A 20,173-nucleotide genomic window follows, 5' to 3' on the forward strand; every position below is an offset into this window, starting at 1 on the left:
AATGAAGAGAGTGGAAATAGAGAGGAGCCTAATCTCATAATATAATATAGATGGTAGTAGCATCTAAAATGAAGACGTGTGAGATTGACTTTATGAACTTTAATAGTGACGTGTACAATAAATTATAAAAGAGAATGTAGTTCTAAGATTTCATGACCTGAGCAACTCCAATTTAGGGGAAGACCGGGAAGTGTAGTCGATAAAATAATTTGTTGGTCTCTTAAAAGAAGTGCCTAGTAATGCCCGTTTGCTTGGTGGTTTTCATCTCATTAGTCTTTGAATCTGAATTGTAGTTTCTTCTACCCTTTTTTGGTAATAACCACTTATTTCTCGCATGAAGAGGTTAGATACAAATCTAAAAGGCAAAGTGATAGCCTCTTAAACTTTATCACATTTTTTTTTTTGGGGTATCTAAACCGAAAGTTATATCTATTGGGTATCTAAATCAATTTAAATTCGATCCTATTGAATATTTTTTGCCTATATGGCGTCTACGTGGCGCATCAATTAAGTCTACTTTTTATTGGGCGCATGGACATCCTTTTTTTTCATAATTTTTTTTTTGGTTAAAATTTTATCTATTTTAAATAAAATTTAATAGATAAATAAATAAAAAATTAACCCACTGTCCACCCCCCACCCCCGACCTTCTGTCCCCTGACCCCACCCCACCCCTCCCTTTTCACCCATCTGTCACCTGACCCCTCCCCTTTCTCCACTGCACGTTCTCTTCAATAATTCTTCTTCTTCTTCCTTTTTTTTTCCTCTTCTTCTTCACTGCGCTCAGTTCTCTTCTTCTTCTTTCTTCTTCCTTTTTTTTTTCTCTTCTTCTTCTTCATTATAATAATTCATTTCTTTTAATCATTTATATAAAAGTAATTTGTGAATTGGATGTTATTTCTTATCATCATCTTTTTTGTCCTTTTTAGATCTAAAAAGTAACATTATCATCTTGTTCACCCAAAAAAATAGGGATTTACCATTACTATGACTTTTTATTCACCATTACTATGACTCTTTTTTTTATCTCACCTTTCATTAAAGGTTGGTGGCTCTTGTAAAGACATTAATAGACCTAAATAAGAAAAAAAAAAGAGAATAAATTATTATGGTACCCACTGGGATCGAATTTAGACTGGTTTAGATATCTAATAGGTACACTCTCAGTTTAGATACCCCTGAGGAAAATGTGATAAAATTTAGGGGGCTATCTATGACTTTTGCCCATCTAAAACTCTTTATGACGTTATGTCAATGTTCCTTTAAGATTCATGTAATGCAATAGTGACATCTTAGCACGAGCCATCATCGTGGACCTGGACCACCTCCACCGGTACCTCCGCCTCCACGTACCACAAGACTAACCAGCCTCAACCATCTTCACCATCAACCACCACCTGTGCCACCAGCCCCCACTGCATAGTCATCCGGCCCCCCCAAACCATGTTCTGACATCATCATCTTTGCCTATTTTTCCACAAACACTATAGAAAAAGATAGTTTTTCTCATTGAAATTCAATGGGAAATTCATGCTATAGAACAATGATTTTTTCTCTTCCCACCAACATTTAGTGGGAAATAGCCACTTAATTAACATTTTTTGGTGGAAAATCAATGAGAAAATAAATAGAGATTTTTTAGTAGTGAAATACAACCCGCCAACGTGGCAAAGTCAATGTCGCAGTCTCCTCCCTCAACCACGATCACCACCAGCCACCATCACACAATCTATCGCCACAGACCACCATCACCTTCAGTAGCCACTGCCACTAGCTTTTAATTAGATTGGATCCTAGGGAGTACATGTTTAGATGCAGAGAAGATGCGAAGAAAATAAATAGTCTTACTTATCCGATTTTTAAATTTGAAGCAGTATAAAATGAATATTTAGTAATGAGAAATGTATTCATATTTAGAGTCTGTTTGGATGGGCTTATGCCTATAAGCTGTTTTCAGTTTATAAGCTAAAAAAAATAAGTTGGAGTAGTCTAATTTTTTTTTTTTTTTTGGCTTATAAACTGATTTAGATAAGCTAAGTCAAATGGGCTCAATTATTTTTTTGAGCTTATTTTAAGCACAAAATGACTTTAAGCTGGTCAGTCAAACACTCAAAAAAGCTGACAATAGCTTATAAGCAACTTATAAGTCAATCCAAACGGGCTCTTACACAGCTTAATCTTCGAAAAACAAAAACAAACGGGCCTAAGTCTGGTTCAAAGTAGCATTGACGTTAGGAAAGTTCGTAGGAGTAAAATTCCCTAATATTAACAAGTTTTCATGTAACGCATTCATAATCTGATTCAAAAGAACGTTCCAAGAGAATTTAAGTAAAACATATTCCCCTTTACTCAGCATCTACCATTAATAAATTAGAATTAAATGAAAGTGCGGCGTTCCACAAATCTAATATACTATGGTCTATGCCTATAATCCAAGTGAAAGCAACTAAGTCACGTTACTTAATTATTCCCCACTAATTAATAAATTAAACTTGCGTGCCCACTCTTTCTTAATTACTATTTACCTACCTTCATGCCTTGTCATGCAAAAAGGCAATTAACTAGCCAACTTCAGCTAGCTAAGAACAGAGGCGAATTTATGTATTAATTTTGAGTCACGTGAACACATGATCACTCGATTAAACTCGATATATTATGTGTATAATTTTAAAAATATATCTAATATTACCTGAAGTAACACATGGTCAAACCAGACTGAGTGGAGCATTGGTTAAGGGTTGTGCTTATTTTCTCAAGGTCTCGGGATCGAACCCGAGCTCGCAAAAGAAATAAAAAAACTCCATAGCTAATAGTGAATCTATCCTCTTAAAATTCTGAATCCGCCTCCGGCTAAGAATAACGAAAATTCTACTCATCTATATATAGCTTCCTTAAATTAGGCATCATTATGTATGTACCGTTCTCATTGAATGTGATATGCATTGTGACTACTACATGGAGACACATGGCTATGAATAATAATTAACAAAAGCTAATTAACAACCTACCATTAATAGACTTGAGACGATTTAAATTACTTATTGGAAGTTTTGAATTTTTACTACAAGGTCATTTGAATCAAGTTCATTTTTTTAAAATGATTATCGTATGATGTGAATAGGGCTAGGGGTGTCAAAAAAATATGAAAAATCGATCGAATTTAATCATACCGAACCGATTTATAGTGTTTTTCTAATAAACCGTGAATTTTTATTTAAGCTTATAACCGCCCCGAACAATTAGGGTGGTCTTTTTAATTTATACAAAAAATCGAAAAATTCTCGAACCGAACCTAATAGCCTTACATGTATGAGATATATTTTATATAATACAGATATGTTAAATTGAAAATATAAAATATATTTTATAAGTTCTGTTTCAAATATAGAAAGGAATTTTGGCCACTAAATTTTGGGTCTTTAGTTGATTAAATTTAGTTTCAAAAGGATACCTCATATACATAGTCATACGGTCATAGATTTAGATGATTTAAGTAGGCATTTTTGGTTATAGTTAGCACTAACAGAAGTTTACCTCCATCTTGGTCTCCTCTACTATGTTGCTTGATGTAATTGTATCAAATTCAAGTTGTGGTTTCCGTAGCCTATAAGTTAATGTTTGTTTTGGCTCAATTCAACATTGTTGTCTTTGGCAAGGTATTCTTCTCTCTGGTCAATCAGTGAGGATTCACGTCGTTGTTGTCTTGCTACTTGATATAACACATTTCAGTTTAATTATTTTGTGTAGTTTTTTAATAGCTTTTACATTAAGTATTTCATAAGAAACTAATAAAAGTTTTATTTGATGGTGTACTATAAATAGGTTTGTGGAGGTCTGCCGTCACATTTTAATGGTGGTGTATTCTTAGGTAACACTTTAAAACTAAAATAACAGAAAATTAACCGAACCATACCGATACCGAAGAAAAACCGAGATGATGGGACGGTCTCGAAAAGTCTAATTTCGGTTATACAAAATAAAATAACCAAAGAATTGAGATTATATAATTTTTTTTAAAATAACCGACCGAACCGTCCCATTGACACCCCTAAATAGGGCGATAAGGAACTAGTCTCTAAAAGAATAAATGTTGATGCACCTCTATATACACATTTCCCAAATTACCTTAAGCAACCGTCCAATAAAAAAAACAATAAATATCTAATATATGCATATTAGCATTAATATATGTATATCGATTAGCATTAAATATTTTTGGTCGAGCGCCAGATATGTAACTTCCCTTTTCATAAATTGGGCAGGCCAGTGAAGAACTTGAAGCTGAACCTTTAACACATAAAATCACACCATGCGTATTTTCCATTAATCCATGACAACATATTGTTCATAGTAAATAGCGCTAAAAGTTTCTCTGAAGTTAAAATAAACTAAAAGACAAAAAAAAACAAAAAAACAAAAATCAAGAGCCCCACTATAAAACCATAAAATACGTGACTATCTCATCTAAAAGCTAAAATAGTTAGACAGACTAAAAGAGCACACTGACGTGCAGACCTGATTCTTTTTCATAGGCCAAGCACATGAAAATCCATTTTGATAAGTAGTGACGGTGAAACTCGAACTCATGACTTCTGCTTTCTCTGATACCAACATCGATCATCATTGGCATGTCATCTCCTAGTATAGAATATTGAAGTTACTTTCCGTGTTCAAACTCTTCCCAGTTACTTTCATCCGGTCCACAACTTGAACTAGAATTTCCAATTTGCTGATAATAATTACTTAGTTCTTGCTCCTCATTTGATGCTGGCAATTCCACTGATGTGTTACACGATGATTGAGAAAAATCAAAAGAGCCAGATGATGAATATTCATAGCAACTAGGCGAGAAATTGAAGTTCAAATCAGTAACATTATTATCACTACGAAGTAGCTCAGCATATTGGTCAACATTAGGGTAATAAGACTGAAAATTAGAAGGGATCAAAAGATGATTATTTGAAGATGTGGCAGCTGGAAATTGTTGTTGTTGAGGAACAATATTAGTCAAGTGCTTATTATTTTGTGTAGTAGTAGTAAGGTATTGGAATTGAGTTTTGCCTTGAACTCTTTCAGGAAAATTGAGTTTAGCTTTGTTGCCTTTGAATTTGAGAGCAGCGTCATCATAAGCAAGTGCTGCAGCTTCAGCAGTTTCAAATGTACCAAGCCAAACTCTAGCAGCTTTCTTTGGGTCACGGATTTCGGCCGCCCATTTACCCCATGGTCTTTGCCGAACTCCTCTATACCGCCTTCTACTCGAATTCCCTTCACATTAATAATATTGACAGTATAAAAGATTTTTTGTGTCTTTAAATTAAAGATTACTAATTAATCGTTAGAAAAATTGAATAAGTAACCTGAAAAATAAAGCGGATTAAAGATGATCAAATATCGTGAGATCAATGAAAGGCAATTAATTATGACCATCTTGAGGAAAACCCTTGTCATCCTTTGTTGATGAAGATGATAAATATAAGTTGAATGTTAAAGAGATAAATAAAGTAAACGAAAGTGTGCTATATATACCTAACAACTTAGGCTTTTTTAAATCACATGGTTCACACACTTTAATGTATATGATATCATAAACACAGAGCTCATAGGTTCGCATCGCAAAAAAAAGAATTTTTATGTGCTTCACCCGTGAAAAACAATCAGGCCTACACGTGAGAAACAGTAATAAAGTAAAACAAAAATGTATTATGTCTAACAAATTAAGCATTTATTATATCTTAACAACTTAAGCTTTTAGATGAGATGGTTCACACATATCAACACAAAAATAAGTCCCTTTTCTTTTGTTTTTGTCCCCCCGCCCCCCCCCCCCCCTCACTTTTCACTTTTTGCTTCAAAGGAAAAGGGGCCAAAAGAAGGATTTTTTTTTTTTGTTCAATTTCTCCTTATACATGGAAGATAAATAATTTGAAGTTAATCATATTGAGTATACCTTGAGCTTGAATAGATGATTGAGATTGGTTTTGCTGAAGTGTAGCAGTGGATTGAGGAGTTAGGGTTAGTGGATTAACATGCAAGGAGGAATCAACAGAAGAAGAAGAGTTTCCAATAACTTGAGAGAGCACAGAAACCATAGCAGACATGTCTTGCTCAGATCGAGCTGCTGAGTATATTGGCAAAACACTGCTCCTATCATTATCCTCTTGCTCTTCCGTTTCATTGGAGTCTCTTTCCATGTCTTCGATCTAACAAAACTTTCAACAAACTTTGTGATAGTACAAATTAGTAAATGAGCATATATACGTAGATCCAGAAAGAATTGTAAAGAAGCGGATAGATGAGGTGAGAGTAAGGAGTAGCTTTAGGAAGGAGGGAGAAGATATTAGGGTTTACTACTATTGCTTTTTATGTACGAATGTGAATACTTTCCTGCTTTAAAATACCAATGTGGAATGGATACTCTATACGGTCCTACTTTATCTTTTGTTGGGCAGACGAGCACAATATTCAACTTTTTCGGTTTTCTTCTTTTGTTTTATTCATATGGGACATAAATAAGTACTCCATTACTCCTTCCTTTCAATTTATATGACATAATTGACTGGGAGAGAAGAAAAAGAGATCTTGTGAAATTTGTGGGGTTAAATTTGTCATAGGTTATGTGTATGACTATTTGTAAATCTAACGAGCAATAACATTTGTGGCTATAAAAGTTTTTTTTTTAGGGTAAAAGAATAAGAAGCTCAAGTTGAATTATTTATTGAGTGTCAATCTTCTTTGAAAGGATTAAAAAGAAATTGTGTCATTACTTTTATTTTATTTTTGGAACTGATGGAGTGTATAGTTGTATTTGCTTCATGAGTTTGAAGAAGAGTTTTAGAGAAACATTATTTCGCAATAATTGTTTTTCAACTAAATATTAATTAAGTAAAGTTGTTTTTATTTTATAAAATAACTGAAAAGGCATTCAAAACTAGTTACTTTAAGTTCTTGCCAAACCCCAAAAAAAGGTTTCTTCTGGGCGTTCGATTGAATTTTTTTTTTGCAAAACATCGAAAACAATATTTAAAGAACTCTTCTTCAATCTACGTCCCGACATCTCATAATTTCATGTAAAAAGATGTGAATGGACATAAAGGTCTAAAATTTCAATTTGATCTTTTAATGTTTTAGAGTCAATAGTAGAAAAAAAGGTAAACTACATAAATGACAAACATTTGGGCTTTAATTAAGACACATAGCAAATGTTTCAATATTTACATTTTGTAGCAACAACCTAACTACGAACGGTTGTATACGTTTTTTTCACTGTATTTATTTTTTATTTTTGTTGTATTCATGAATACAACAAAATATTTTTTTTTCCTGTTTTTTCACTGTATTCATGAAAATGACTATCTGTATTCATAAATTGGTTTGTTGTATTCATAAATACAACGAGTAAAAAATGAATACATAAAAACATATATACACCAAAAATTAACAAACACCATATTTTTCGGTATGTATACAACAGACACAGGCGTATACAACATAGATACACCAAAAAATTTAACAAAAATAGGCGAAAAACACTGTACACAACATATGTACACCAAAAAAATAACGAATACACTCAAATATTGAATACAAAAAATAAAATTGATTGTATTCATTTTTATACAGGTGTAAATTCACTCTATTCATTTGTATACAAAAAGATTTCTTCGAAAAATGCAAAAAATAATGTATACAGTGTATGTATACACAGATCTGAAAAAAGAACTTCCGAAAATATGTATACAGTATAAGCAGATCTGGAAAAAAACTTCCGGTCAAAAATTCCGATCATATCTGTGTATACCTTCTTCTCCTTCATCTTTTTTTCTCCGTCATCATCACCGTCACCTTCAGATCTGAAAATTCTGATCAAATCTAAAAAATTCGACAAGTTTCTGGGCACCGCCACACCACACCGCCTGTCACCAACAGCAACAACACCGCCACACCACACAGCAACACACCACACCACCGTCACCGTACAACAACACACCACATCCGTCACCAAACCACCGCCGTCACCAACAACAACAACACCGCCGTCATTTGCCGGAGAAAATGGAGAGGAAGACGAACTAGACGTTAGAGAGAGAGAGAGAGAGAATGTGGAGGAGAGTGTTGTATACGTTAGAGAGAGAGGAGGAGGAGGAGGAGAGAGTTATGTTTTTTATATTTAGTAGCCAATAAGTGTCATTAACATATAACTTTTTGCTATGGGAAGTAATTAATGCAAGCTATAGCTACTAAATATAAATATAATTACCTACTGCTAGTTTGTTACACCATGTAGATTTCCCTAGAAAAAAATACTAATGAAAGCTGTGAAACAATAGTTTAAGAAAACATATCAAATCAAAGTTTAAATTCGAGTATCTAATGAATTTAAATTTTTAGATTTTATTAAATTTTACATACAAGTATAGTACTAATAATGAAATTTGACAAAAATTTAGTAGTATTTATTAAAGTAAGATTGTTTTATAAATTACTCCGGAGACCGTTACATTATTATACATGTATTTGTACGGTGAGATATTGCCAGGAGAAAACAAAATAAAATTTGCAAGCCAGTATATCGCATATTTCATATTCTTATTTTTAAGATAAATTTCATGTCATACCGCGTGAAATACACCCATCAATTCAGTTTTCTTCAGGGGCTTTAAATAGGAAAATATTCTGCTAACAGCCTTAAACTTTGCTAGTTATTTTACCATCAGCTAGTTTCTTAGCTTCTTGGGAGCAACTTGAAGGTAACTGCAACGTCCTCTAATCAAATGGAGATTGGAATCTACAGTATAAAAGGCAATGGACTCCCGTTTTTTATCAACAAAATCAACTACAACATGATGCTGAAGAGAAATATCAGCTTAATCATCTAGGCAACTTGAAGGAAGACGTAACCAGAAATTTAGATGCAAAATTTTAGTCTTGGGAAGGCCAGCTCTAAACTGGCAAATAGCACAGGGCAATAGACGAATCAACATTTATATGTACAATTCTTGTATGATCATGATGAAGTCGGTTGTATCTTTCTGAACCGCATGTATTCCAATAATTGAGAAGGTAATTCTGCTAAAAGCGATTGAACGACTGAGACATCTCCATCTGCAAATCAAAGCAAAGGCATCAGATCATACAGCAGAAACCCATTTGCTATATTCGTTGTTTGATTATCCTTTTCTAATTAGGAAACTTCATTTATAATATGACCTACTTTGTACATCACGGAGGGGAACAAATTGTACTATATCGCGTGCAGCAACACGTCCGGTTGTAGATTCTAGCCTCTCTCCTTTATCAGCATCTAATATCTGTGAAAACGAATCATATGGGAAATCATCCAATACACTTAATTGAATTGGGTGACACAAGAAACACTGCTTGCTGAGGAAACAAGTTGTTGCAGTCGCATACCTCCATTTCTTTGAAGTCTGCTCCTCCAACCCCAACAATTAGAATTGACAATGGCAAATCCGCTGCTTGAACAAGAGCATCCTTTGTTTCCTGGAGATCTGTTATGACTCCATCCTGGATTTTTTCTATAATTTAATCAGACTTGGAATACGTATGACTTTCAGTAATTAAAAAGAACATCCTCAATGAAGCATAGATATATATATATATATATATATATATATATATATATATATATGACCGTGGAGGAATCAATTAACTATAATTCTGATTGGTATAGCTCAAGAAGATAACATATGATGGTTAATATTTTACTTGAAAGGTCTGCAAAGATGTTCATCAGGAAAATAGACAATAAAAAACATAGAAAATGCAATGTACCGTGATTATTAACAAAACGAAATACTTCCGCTCATGGTTCGTCAAAGACTGACTTGCTATATGTGCAGCAGAATTAATCACTGGTCCAAATAAAGTTGGGCCTGCAAGTGAAACATTATGAAGGGCACTCATGTATGCCATCATGATTCCCTGGATTCCTTCGACCTAGAGTTAAAAAAAATGGCTGAAATTTTAAGAAAATAAGACACAGAAAGCTAAAGCAAGTATAAATGTGAAAGTATATAAGGCTCTCCTAGAATACCTCACAGTAACTACTGCTACCGTTTAAGTTGAAGCAATGAGAAACTGGGCCATCAATTGGCCGTGCTCCAAACCCCCAAGCAGGAAAACGTTTGTCTGTATCGTAAAACTGCAATACCTCTCCAACATCCAGGATTGCCTGAAATTGGGATTCTGTTTAAATATCTTACTTCATGTGAAGGAAATATCATTACAACTGAGAATATTTTCTTACTCTCTGATAAGCATTTGGTCGTCCTGAAGGGTCAATATAATGCAATGAATCAGGGAGGCGTGGATTTCCATTGGAAGCTGACAAATAATAATTCAAGCAAAAAAGAGAATACAGGCTCAGATGCAAGTTAAGCAAGAGCGCAAACATTACATAGAGATTTTTTTTTGATAACCAAGAATAGGTTTAAATAAAGCAATATGGTCAATGAGGATTCATATAACCGATCCTAACTTGTTTGGGAGTGATGCTTAGTTGTTATGGTGATAACCATTGTGAGTTAGTTGGCACTACCTTCCGTTGGCCCACAGGTCCGAAACTCAGAGAAGCATGGGCCCACCCCTCTATCCGGTTCGAGTTGTTGGGTGCATTTATTTTTTCTGAATAATCGTTTATGTATACGTACGATACAGAACATCATTGAGAAAAGGGGTAGGGGGATCAGGATGACTTTCACATCCATAACATCTTTCAACTAATCCAAGTGTTATTTTTATGATAGTAGTAATAAATAAGAGTTGCCAATGGAGGCATCAACCCTCAAAACCCTTTGATGCCTCAATCCAACCCCCTGTGCATCCTAATAAGGAAGAGTTTGGAGTTTTCTAAATAAAGCGTACCAGTGATAAAGACAACAGATATGAATTCAACGCTTAGCTATGGAAACAAATCAATGGTTTATATATATGTATATATCAATGTACAACCACATACCAGTAAAATCAATGGCCACCATGAAGTTCAGTTCATAGCCGGACGCCAAGTAATCAAGGAATGTATATTGTATTTTCTCAGAATAGCTTTCCACGTAAAGTTGACTCTTTAGTACCTGGATAGAAATCCAGCAACCGTCATAATTAAATAAGTATAACTAGCAGTCGCGCTATCTCATAACGAGTTCTTTACCTTGCTTTCTTGTTTTGGTCCAATAGCAGTTGGTATAAAAAGATTTGCACCAACACCAGCAGAGTGCAACTTTTCTAAATCTAACAGCGACTTCTGAATCTTTCTGACAACCAGTAGAAGTACTGTCAGCTTCCAGTCTGTAGAGGTCAGAAATGAACAAGAGAGGAAAAAGCTTACCCAAGTAAACTGTGCTTGCCATTGCTATTGAAGTCATAGCACTCAATAATTAATGGGTTCTCCTGCATTAATTCAAATGCATTTAAATTGAAATCAACAAATAGACATTGTGCAATGCTGCATACCATCCGTATAGAGTATATATGATAATTTCCTCAGGGCAAAATATGTTATCAATCACATCCTTTAAAAGAAGTGAATTCTTAAAGTACAGGCCCTCAAAATCAAAACCATTAAATACTTTCATGAGTAAAGTTTGTTTGTATTGCACAAGAGGGCAAGATCCCATAGACATCTGCAGTATCCCTCAACACAAGATATATCAATCATAAAGTCAAAAAGACAGCTAATTTCAAGTTTTAGAGAATAGATAGGTGAAATCTTCTCAGTAAGACAGCAAAGAATCTGCCAAAAGTTGGTTCAGAAGTTTCATCATTTAGAGTATCAATTTATTTCTTCTGCACAGAATTCATATAGAAAAATACTAGTAATGTTTTCTAAACTCGCACAAAGGCTTAAAAAAACCCAGCATATTGCACCTATAGCTCATAACAGTACCTTGTTTACTTGTAACAGCATATAATTCCCATGCAAGAAAGAAAATTTCTTCAAATGATTTCTTACCTTCTTTTTTCGGGGTTCTATTTGTAGGGATCATCCCAGGAAATATAAACATTCTTAAGAAAAAGCAAAAGTGATCACTCAAAGGAGCATTGTATTGTACCTTACTTCCAATTTGTTGAATATTCAAGAAAACCGGTTTCCAGTTGGGTGAATGATCATTTTTTATCACTTCTGTTTTGCAAATTGGAACGACAATTCCACTTTCTGTAGCTTTGGATACCACTAGAAATGGATCCTGCCAAAAACAGAAGAATTATGTATATCAGCATCATACAATTCAAAATGATAAAAGATTATGCTAATCTGATGAGTTCGTACACTTTTTGAAAACAAATCCTTTGATTCCAATTCTGAACATCTTAATCTCAACTCTACAGTAGTCTTTGAGCTGATACTTTCTTCAGCAAAAACAGTAAGCTTTCCAAACTTCTGTGCGTGTGCTTGTCGAGAAGATTGTTCGCCACATACAAGGTCCACAGTCAGGGATCTGTCCGACTTTGTGACAATCTACAAGGAAATATGTTTTAACATTCATTTGATTAATAGAAAAAATAACCTCACAAGTCCAACAACATTACTAAAATGGAGAACACCAGAACTAACTTGAATCCTAAGATGGTTGGAAAAAATAGTTTTAAGCAAGTTACACAGAGGTGAAATATATTAAATGGACTCAGGGCTTGTAACCATTAACCGACAGAAAAAATTCATAACCCCTTGAAAAATAGAGCAAAGGGTGCAAATGGAACAACAGATACACAATACGTAGCTACCCACCAACAGGAAATCCATTTTGAATAGTGGCAAAAATATTATTCCAGGTATATCCATAACCAGGTACTATACAAAATAATTAGTAGAAGGGCCTCAAGCTGAAATGTGTCTACTGTTCAATCAGCAGACCAATAACAGCCTCGATTGTGAACACATTATCTACACTTCAAGCAGAAAACTATGGCGATAATACAATTTCAGGAACAGAAGCTGTGATTAAAAATGGATGCACACCTGAGCCAATGTGCAACTGGCCTCACCCAGAAAGTCCTGCTCCTCTAGTTTAAGCATCTGCATTAATTATATATATATATAAACTTCCATGATTCCGTAGGATCTTTTCTGTGAAAGCACTTAAATGAGCATTAAAAGCATTATGATTTTATACCTTGTATCCTTTAATATTTTTTCACAAAATATATAACACATGATTGTATCCTGTACTCTCAAATAGCATTTGAAAAGACGATGGACTAGAAATTCACCATAATAGGCAAACAAAAGCAAATTCAAAAGAGTATTGTGGGTGCTCTCCATATAATCAACTTCAAGGTTCATGTAAAACTTAAATAGCTATGTTCTCTATTCCATTTTATATGACATTCTTCCTTTTAGTTTGTTCCAAAGAGAATCTTTCTATATTTGGAACTCTATGATTTTAAACTTCCCATTTTACACTTAAAAGGCATGCTCTTATAACAATAAAAATGTCATGGCATATTTAAGACCACAAGTTCTAAATATACTATTTGTATATGTTAGAAGTTCTTTTATCTTTCTTAAACTATGTTACCAGTCAAACACCACCGTATGAAAAATAGAAAAAGGTCCTATCTGGATATGCTTAATTATGCCATCCAGTTCACTTTGGCAGGGGACATATTACACCAAAAGTCTAACGGAGGGCAAAGTTGCTCAATTTCAGATGTACAGGGGAAAATATGATCTATTTCCCTATAAAATAAAATGCAGGGAGGATTAATTAATTCAAAATTACAGGTTCACCTGATATGATGACCACTGGTAAATTAGTGTCGGGACAAGTAGAAACTATAATTATCATTATCAAAATTTTAGACGGAACAACATAAATACCTTGACATCTTGATTATGAAATTGAGTGTCAATATCATACACACGAAACCTGAAATAAAGGCAAGCTTGTCATATAAATGTATTAGCTTGACAAAAAACAGGAAATGGAGTATCAAGACTCACACCAAATTCTGCACTGTCTCAAAATAATAAGCCATAGTATATTTCGTAATCCACTTTGGGTTCAATGAGTTCAAGACTACTTCAGTACGGCTAAGCTCTTTCAATGAACCATCTTTTTCTTTTGAATAAAGGACTGCCATAGGGTCACTCTGCAACAAACAAATTCTCAGCTAACTTAGTAACATGTTTATAGTTTTTAAAATGTAAGTGGAATTTTATTAACAAAAGCAGCACCAAGAAAGCGATGAAACTCTACAAGATGTATGACTTAACCCCTAGAATCTATAATGTCGAAAGCTAGTAACATGTCTATATTAAGAAAAATGGACTATGATGCTTGAAGATATAAGGCAGCTCATATTGACAAGGTATGATTGATAAAATTAAAGAAATACCATTAATTGAAAACAAAGGGATAAAAGAGAATTACATAATTTATAAAACTATTTTTTTTCACCAAAGCAAAGAATAGTCTCCAGAGAACTATGAGTGATGTTTAGCTGATTTAGACACAATGAAAAAAAATTCTACTTCTTAGTTCTTAGATAGGTGGAAGTTAGTTCTTTTAAATATTATAGAAGTACTATCCACAATATCCAAATACAACTTAGCCAGTCAAACATCAAAGACGAGCTCAGAGCACAGACCACATAGAAGTCAAGTAGTTCTAGCTGGCGCAGGACCGCATTACGGGCTTGTCCTGAAAGCAATATTTTAGGAGCTACCCATACAAAGTAAATCAAAGACAAAAAATGATAACAAGCTGGCAGGCAGTACTCGTATTACATGAAAATAACCTCTATGTTTGGTACCAGTTTCTCAAGTATAGTTCCATTGAAATTTATGGTTTAAAGGTCGTCTTAGAAGCTAGCTTTGGAGAGTGAAGAACATAAGGTCAGACAGATGATATTCTGGAGTGTTCAGTGTATGTATTAATATTGACAGTATCTATAGGGAAAAAAGTAAAACGAACAAACTCGGAGGCAAAGATTTATATTTATCCTTATATTAGGGAAATGAAGCAATTCTTATTCAGCAACATTAAATTAAAAAAAAAAAAAAAAAAAAAAAAAAAAAAAAAAGCAATAACCATAATCAATACTAGCAAAGAGGATACTTCATCTAAGAATACTCCAGTTCTACTATATCACAACACATGAAAGTCAACGTTATCATTTACATTATCTAACGCAAGTCAATTAAGCAGCAAACCTTGGAAAGCACATCGCGGTCACGCAAGCTGGTAGCAGATAGAGACAACTGCAAGTGTACAAATAAGGAAATATATTTAGAAAATCAATATTGAAAAATGAAGAGCATATATTAATTACAGATAATGACAAAAGCACGATAACAATAAGTAGTTTGTACATAGTGATAAAATTGCAATATGATGCTGCATAATAAAACAGCAAATGAAAAGCTACACTATCAGTGTATATATGGACTGGATGAGGTAGCTTGCTTCACAAATAACTGCACCGCGATATTTTCTATTCATGAAGGTATTATTACCTTTCTATCACTTTTTTTTTTTTTTTGAAATTGTATATTACCTTTCTATCACGTGAGCTGAATAGGCACCAAAGCACTTTACATTTCCATCATGTAAAGTGTAGTCATTGAAATGGAATGACTTGTTGAGATCTCCTATCTTGGTATCGGCGATTGATTAACTGTAGCCATTAAAATCTACCTAAAATTGTATTATTAAGAGTTTCCTCTTATTTTTTTAATACTGAATAAGTGGGAGACGTCGGAGATATTTTATGTTAATGTCAAAAAAATATTAATATTAAATTGCATGACATTTCATTTTAGTGGTTATAATGGTGAAGGTGGCCATAATTTCTTGCATAAATCTCGAAACAATTATCTTATGATCTACCCACTCATTAACCCAATAATTCGTCAAGCTATTACCTATAAACTGATGATCTCATGTTCTCACAACTTCATTCCCCCACTAAATTCTTATTTATTCGATGTAAAAATTTCTACGACTATAAATAGGAGTCATTCTTCCTTGTGATGATGCATTAAAAGTATAATTGTGTGCATCAAAAAGTGAGCAACGATTGCAAAAAAAAGTTACGAGAATGAAAAAGCTAAGCTCCAACATATTTCCCAAAAAAGAGAGGGTATTACTTATTGAAGAAAATTTTCTTTATAGAAGAGCTTCGGAGTCAACCAGTACAGAATTTATTGAGTCTTACAACATTGTCGAGCTAGTTGTTTATCCTGGAAGGGACAAGTTGAAAGTATTAGTGCTATACCAGTGAAAATATAGTTCAGTAAGCGTGGATCTCCTTAAAGAGAGCATGATATCCGTGTTTCAACCTACAAAATTGTTCTTTTTCTTCTTTTTCCAATTGAACTTGTATTTCACTAACATGGACAGGCATCCAAATTCCTTCAGAAATATCTAGAAGAAAGTCAACCACTCACAATGAGTACCTAGTTATCATACGAGTTCGGATGTAAGGAGTCCATGTCCATTTTGATCACCAATTAAATTTAGTGAGGGACATCTAATCAAGCTAGTGACTTAGTAATCGCGGAGTAAGTCCATTTCTCAAACGGTCAATGCTAATTCAACTTGGAGCCTAATGTACTCAACGACATTTTCTTACCAACGTATCTTAATTCAACCACAAACCGGTAATGACAATGACAAATATACTGCAGTAGGTGTGAACCTCCTTAAAGAGAGCAAGATATATGTGTCTCACCCTAATGAATTTGTTCTTTTCTTATTCTTTTCAATTGTACTTGTGTTTTCACCAACATATACAGACATCAGCGTTATGTCGTTATCAAAGGCACAAATAAAGTGTTGACTTTAATGAAAAAGGCACAAATGGAGGAAAAAATACAAATATATATATATATATATATATATATATATATATATATATATATATATATATGTGTGTGTGTGTGTGTGTGTAGTCCGGGAATAATAATTATTAGCCCGAATAACAAATATATGGACAACAAAATTGGAAAAAAAATAACTGTAAAGAGAAATATCAATTGTTTAGTGTAGCCTCTTCAGGAAATGGAAATGTACGTCTTAGAGCCTTGATGACGACACTAAAGCGCACATTAAAGCGCGGTGAAGCGCTCAACATGTTTTGAGCTCACTTCAAGGCTAAGCGCCCTTTAAGGGCGCCTTTGACAACACTGACAGACATCCAAACTCCTTCACAGCTAATCTAAAAGAAAGTCAACCCCTCACAACGATTACCTAGCTATAAGGAGTCCCTGCCTATTTCAATGACCAATTAATCCAGAGAGGGACATCTAATAAAGCCAGCGATTCAGTGATCACCGAGTAAGTCAATTAATAGTCTATGCCTATTCAACTTGCAGTCCAATCCACTCAACGGAATTTCCTCACCAAAATATCACAATTCAACCACAAACCTCCTTAAAATTACCCTCGTTAACAAAAAACAGAGAAAAACGATATGTGTGCGTATAAGCTAGTTAGTAACGTTATTAAAAGGGACATCTAATCAAGCCAGCAATTCAGTAATCACCGGAGTAACAGTCAATGCCTATTCGACTTGTATTCCAATCTGCTCAACCGAATTTCCTCACCAGAATATCATAATTCAATCACAAACTAACTCCTCAAAATTACACTCGTTAACAGAACATAGAGAAAAACGATATAAGCAAGTCAAGGTTGAATGAAAAATCAAAGTAAACAGAGTGAAAAGAATGCCTCGATCTGAGAGTAGAGGCCTTGATAGCCGCGAGATTTAAGGAAAGCATCAACGGCTTCATTCGGACCGTCCGATTGATTTCCGTGGCTAGTTCCGGTACCACCGACTGCCGCCTGACCGCCTGCCACGTCAGAGAAGCAATTTCCCATCGCCGCCCTCTATTTCAAAGAGCTACAAATACTACTCTTTGTTCTCTCTCCTTTGCCATCTTAAACGTACATTCTGTGTGTAATGTAATATATATATAGGTGTCGTTTGGCACAAGGTATAAGCCGGATATCCGGCATTAATTTTTATAGCACGTTTGATATAAAGTATAAATTAATATTAGGATAAATTTATATCTTATAGCAAATATAGTATAAAAATTAGTGCTAAAATATTTCAGTTTATATTTTTTATCCCATTTATACTGGGATTATTTTATATCATCTTTTAAATAATATAAAATAATTTCAATAAATAATATAAATTAATACCAAAATTATAATTTCGGATAAATTCAACTGCCTACCAAACGACCCCATATAGTATATAGCGGCTGTTCAAGATTTGACACAAACTTTGTTGGACCCGTTGCCTCGTTAGTCCTATCTGTTTTTAAACAAAAGCGCGTTTTTTCTTTTTTCTAAATTAAAGAATGACTTGCATCAGCCTATTATAGGTAGGGTCGGCCTCGTATGGTATATACCGATTATAATATTAAAATTGAAATTTTTTATATCACAATTTTGATATTATGATATTTAGTATGCATTTTTTTAAAAAATTTAGTATTCAGTACGGTATTCGATATTCATAAAGAAAGTATCAAAATATCGAATATTATACCAAGTATATAATTACATATACAATTCATATATTTTAGTATTATAATAATAACAAATATATAAACTAGTTTTATTAGAAAACTAATTGTTTAAACTTTAGAACTTTGACTACTCTATCTTGATTTAAATGTCTTTTTTGTGTAATTGATTTACGAAAAGAATTGCTTGTACTTTCTTTTGAATATTTTTACATGTGTAAGGTATTTAGTTCATAATAATTGAGACGTTTCTTAAGTAGCGGAAGTCATAATTCTCCACGATATGAGTATATGTAAGTCGAAGTCGGATAAACTATATATGGTACCGATTTACCGTATAGTAAAATACTGAAACTGAACTTTAAAACACCGCCAAATTAATTTGGTATGATAATGGTATAGTATTTTTAGAAATCAAAATTATCGTACCGAAATTTCAAATACGATACCATACCGTACCGTGCCCACCCCTAGTTGCCTATAACTCCTTATAGGTGGACTTTCAATTTTTAAAATTTTAAATTCAAAGAAAAGTAGATAAATAGTAACTAAATAACTGAATTAATATAAAGAGAAGTACTTGGTATTTCATCTTCATTCTAGTTTGTCAAAATATAATTTAGCATCTGTTTTCCGACTCACTTACCTTTTGATAATCAATAATAAAAGAAATGAAGTTATTTTTTTATTTACATAAAATTACAAAAAGAGCTAACAATAGTAATATTTTCAGTTTAAATTGTCAGTCCAAGATTTTTAGATTCTCTTCTCTCTACCTATCAAAACAAATAACACCGATCCTCTAAAATTTATCTACTTATCTTGCATGGTTAAGACTTAAGTCTTCCAAATCAAATTTTCGTAGTGCTTCATAATTTCAATGCTAATTATATTTGGTAAATGTTCTCTCATATAAGTTAAGTAACCTCGTTGTTTGATAATAGTTTAATGTGTTGAGTTTGTTCAAAAATGGTAAAAAGTTATATGAGCAGAACAGAAGCTTCTGTTTGGAAAGGCAAACGTAGTTTACGGGTTAGGTATTCGGTGGGCATGTACACTAATGCTTTTACAAAAGAATAATACTAGGTGAAATTTACACTCACATGTCATGTCTTTCTTTATTAACATCTTGACATCTTCTTAATCTAATAGAGTAGTTCATATGAGTCTGATATTTACTGCATAAATGAAAAATGTCCAGCGTTAACTGACCCCACATGCTGATTAATTATTGCATAACTTTAGAAATTAAGACATTGACATGTAAGCATTGCGGAGCTTTTAGGAAGCATCACTTTTTAAGCTGCTCCACTTTGTTGCATGTAATTGTAGAAATTGGACGACTTCTGTGTCTCCTCTGCCAGCTTTCTCTATAATTTAATTGTGTCAATGATGTTTAATAATCAAGTCTAAAAGGACGAACCAACGAAAGAATATTGTCTTTTTAAAGAGTTTGCCACCATAATTTCGTAAAAACACTATTTCCGTGGTTCTTTTCCTTCTACTTAAATCTCAAACAAATAATCTATCTTGTCATGAGCTCGATTAAGAATTTTGAATTGAAAAAGTAAGCTAAATTATGAGTTATTCGCAAAAAAAATAAAAAAAATAGTCTATTTATTTCACTAACTTTTTTATTTCTTCATGCAGGCAAAGGCTTATCTAAGA

At 33.5% G+C, this 20,173-nt stretch overlaps 2 protein-coding genes across 3 annotated transcripts; both read right to left on the reverse strand.

Moving 5' to 3' along the window:
* Window positions 1–4,233: 4,233 nt before the first annotated feature.
* On the reverse strand, window positions 4,234–6,191 carry LOC132633156 (ethylene-responsive transcription factor ERF113-like). Its single transcript, XM_060349383.1, has 2 exons — window positions 5,948–6,191; window positions 4,234–5,265 (listed from the first exon to the last, which is right to left on the reverse strand). Exons 1-2 carry the CDS (start codon window positions 6,189–6,191, stop codon window positions 4,658–4,660), a joined length of 852 nt encoding a protein of 283 aa, XP_060205366.1. The 3' UTR covers window positions 4,234–4,657.
* A 2,550-nt stretch (window positions 6,192–8,741) lies between these two features.
* On the reverse strand, window positions 8,742–17,920 carry LOC132633157 (protein BONZAI 1-like). Of its 2 annotated transcripts, XM_060349384.1 has the most exons (16): window positions 17,697–17,920; window positions 15,176–15,223; window positions 13,964–14,112; window positions 13,841–13,889; window positions 12,980–13,036; window positions 12,290–12,478; window positions 12,072–12,206; window positions 11,348–11,409; window positions 11,171–11,273; window positions 10,979–11,093; window positions 10,268–10,344; window positions 10,055–10,192; window positions 9,793–9,957; window positions 9,412–9,525; window positions 9,212–9,308; window positions 8,742–9,102 (listed from the first exon to the last, which is right to left on the reverse strand). In XM_060349384.1, exons 1-16 carry the CDS (start codon window positions 17,844–17,846, stop codon window positions 9,005–9,007), a joined length of 1,746 nt encoding a protein of 581 aa, XP_060205367.1. In that variant the 5' UTR covers window positions 17,847–17,920; the 3' UTR covers window positions 8,742–9,004. The 2 variants fall into 2 exon arrangements, with proteins under 2 accessions (XP_060205367.1, XP_060205368.1); XM_060349385.1 differs by lacking the exons at window positions 8,742–9,102; window positions 9,212–9,308 and having other exon boundaries at window positions 9,413–9,536.
* Window positions 17,921–20,173: the final 2,253 nt, after the last annotated feature.

Source organism: Lycium barbarum, chromosome 3, assembly GCF_019175385.1.
Source record: "Lycium barbarum isolate Lr01 chromosome 3, ASM1917538v2, whole genome shotgun sequence".
In the NCBI taxonomy this organism is placed as follows: domain Eukaryota; kingdom Viridiplantae; phylum Streptophyta; class Magnoliopsida; order Solanales; family Solanaceae; genus Lycium; species Lycium barbarum.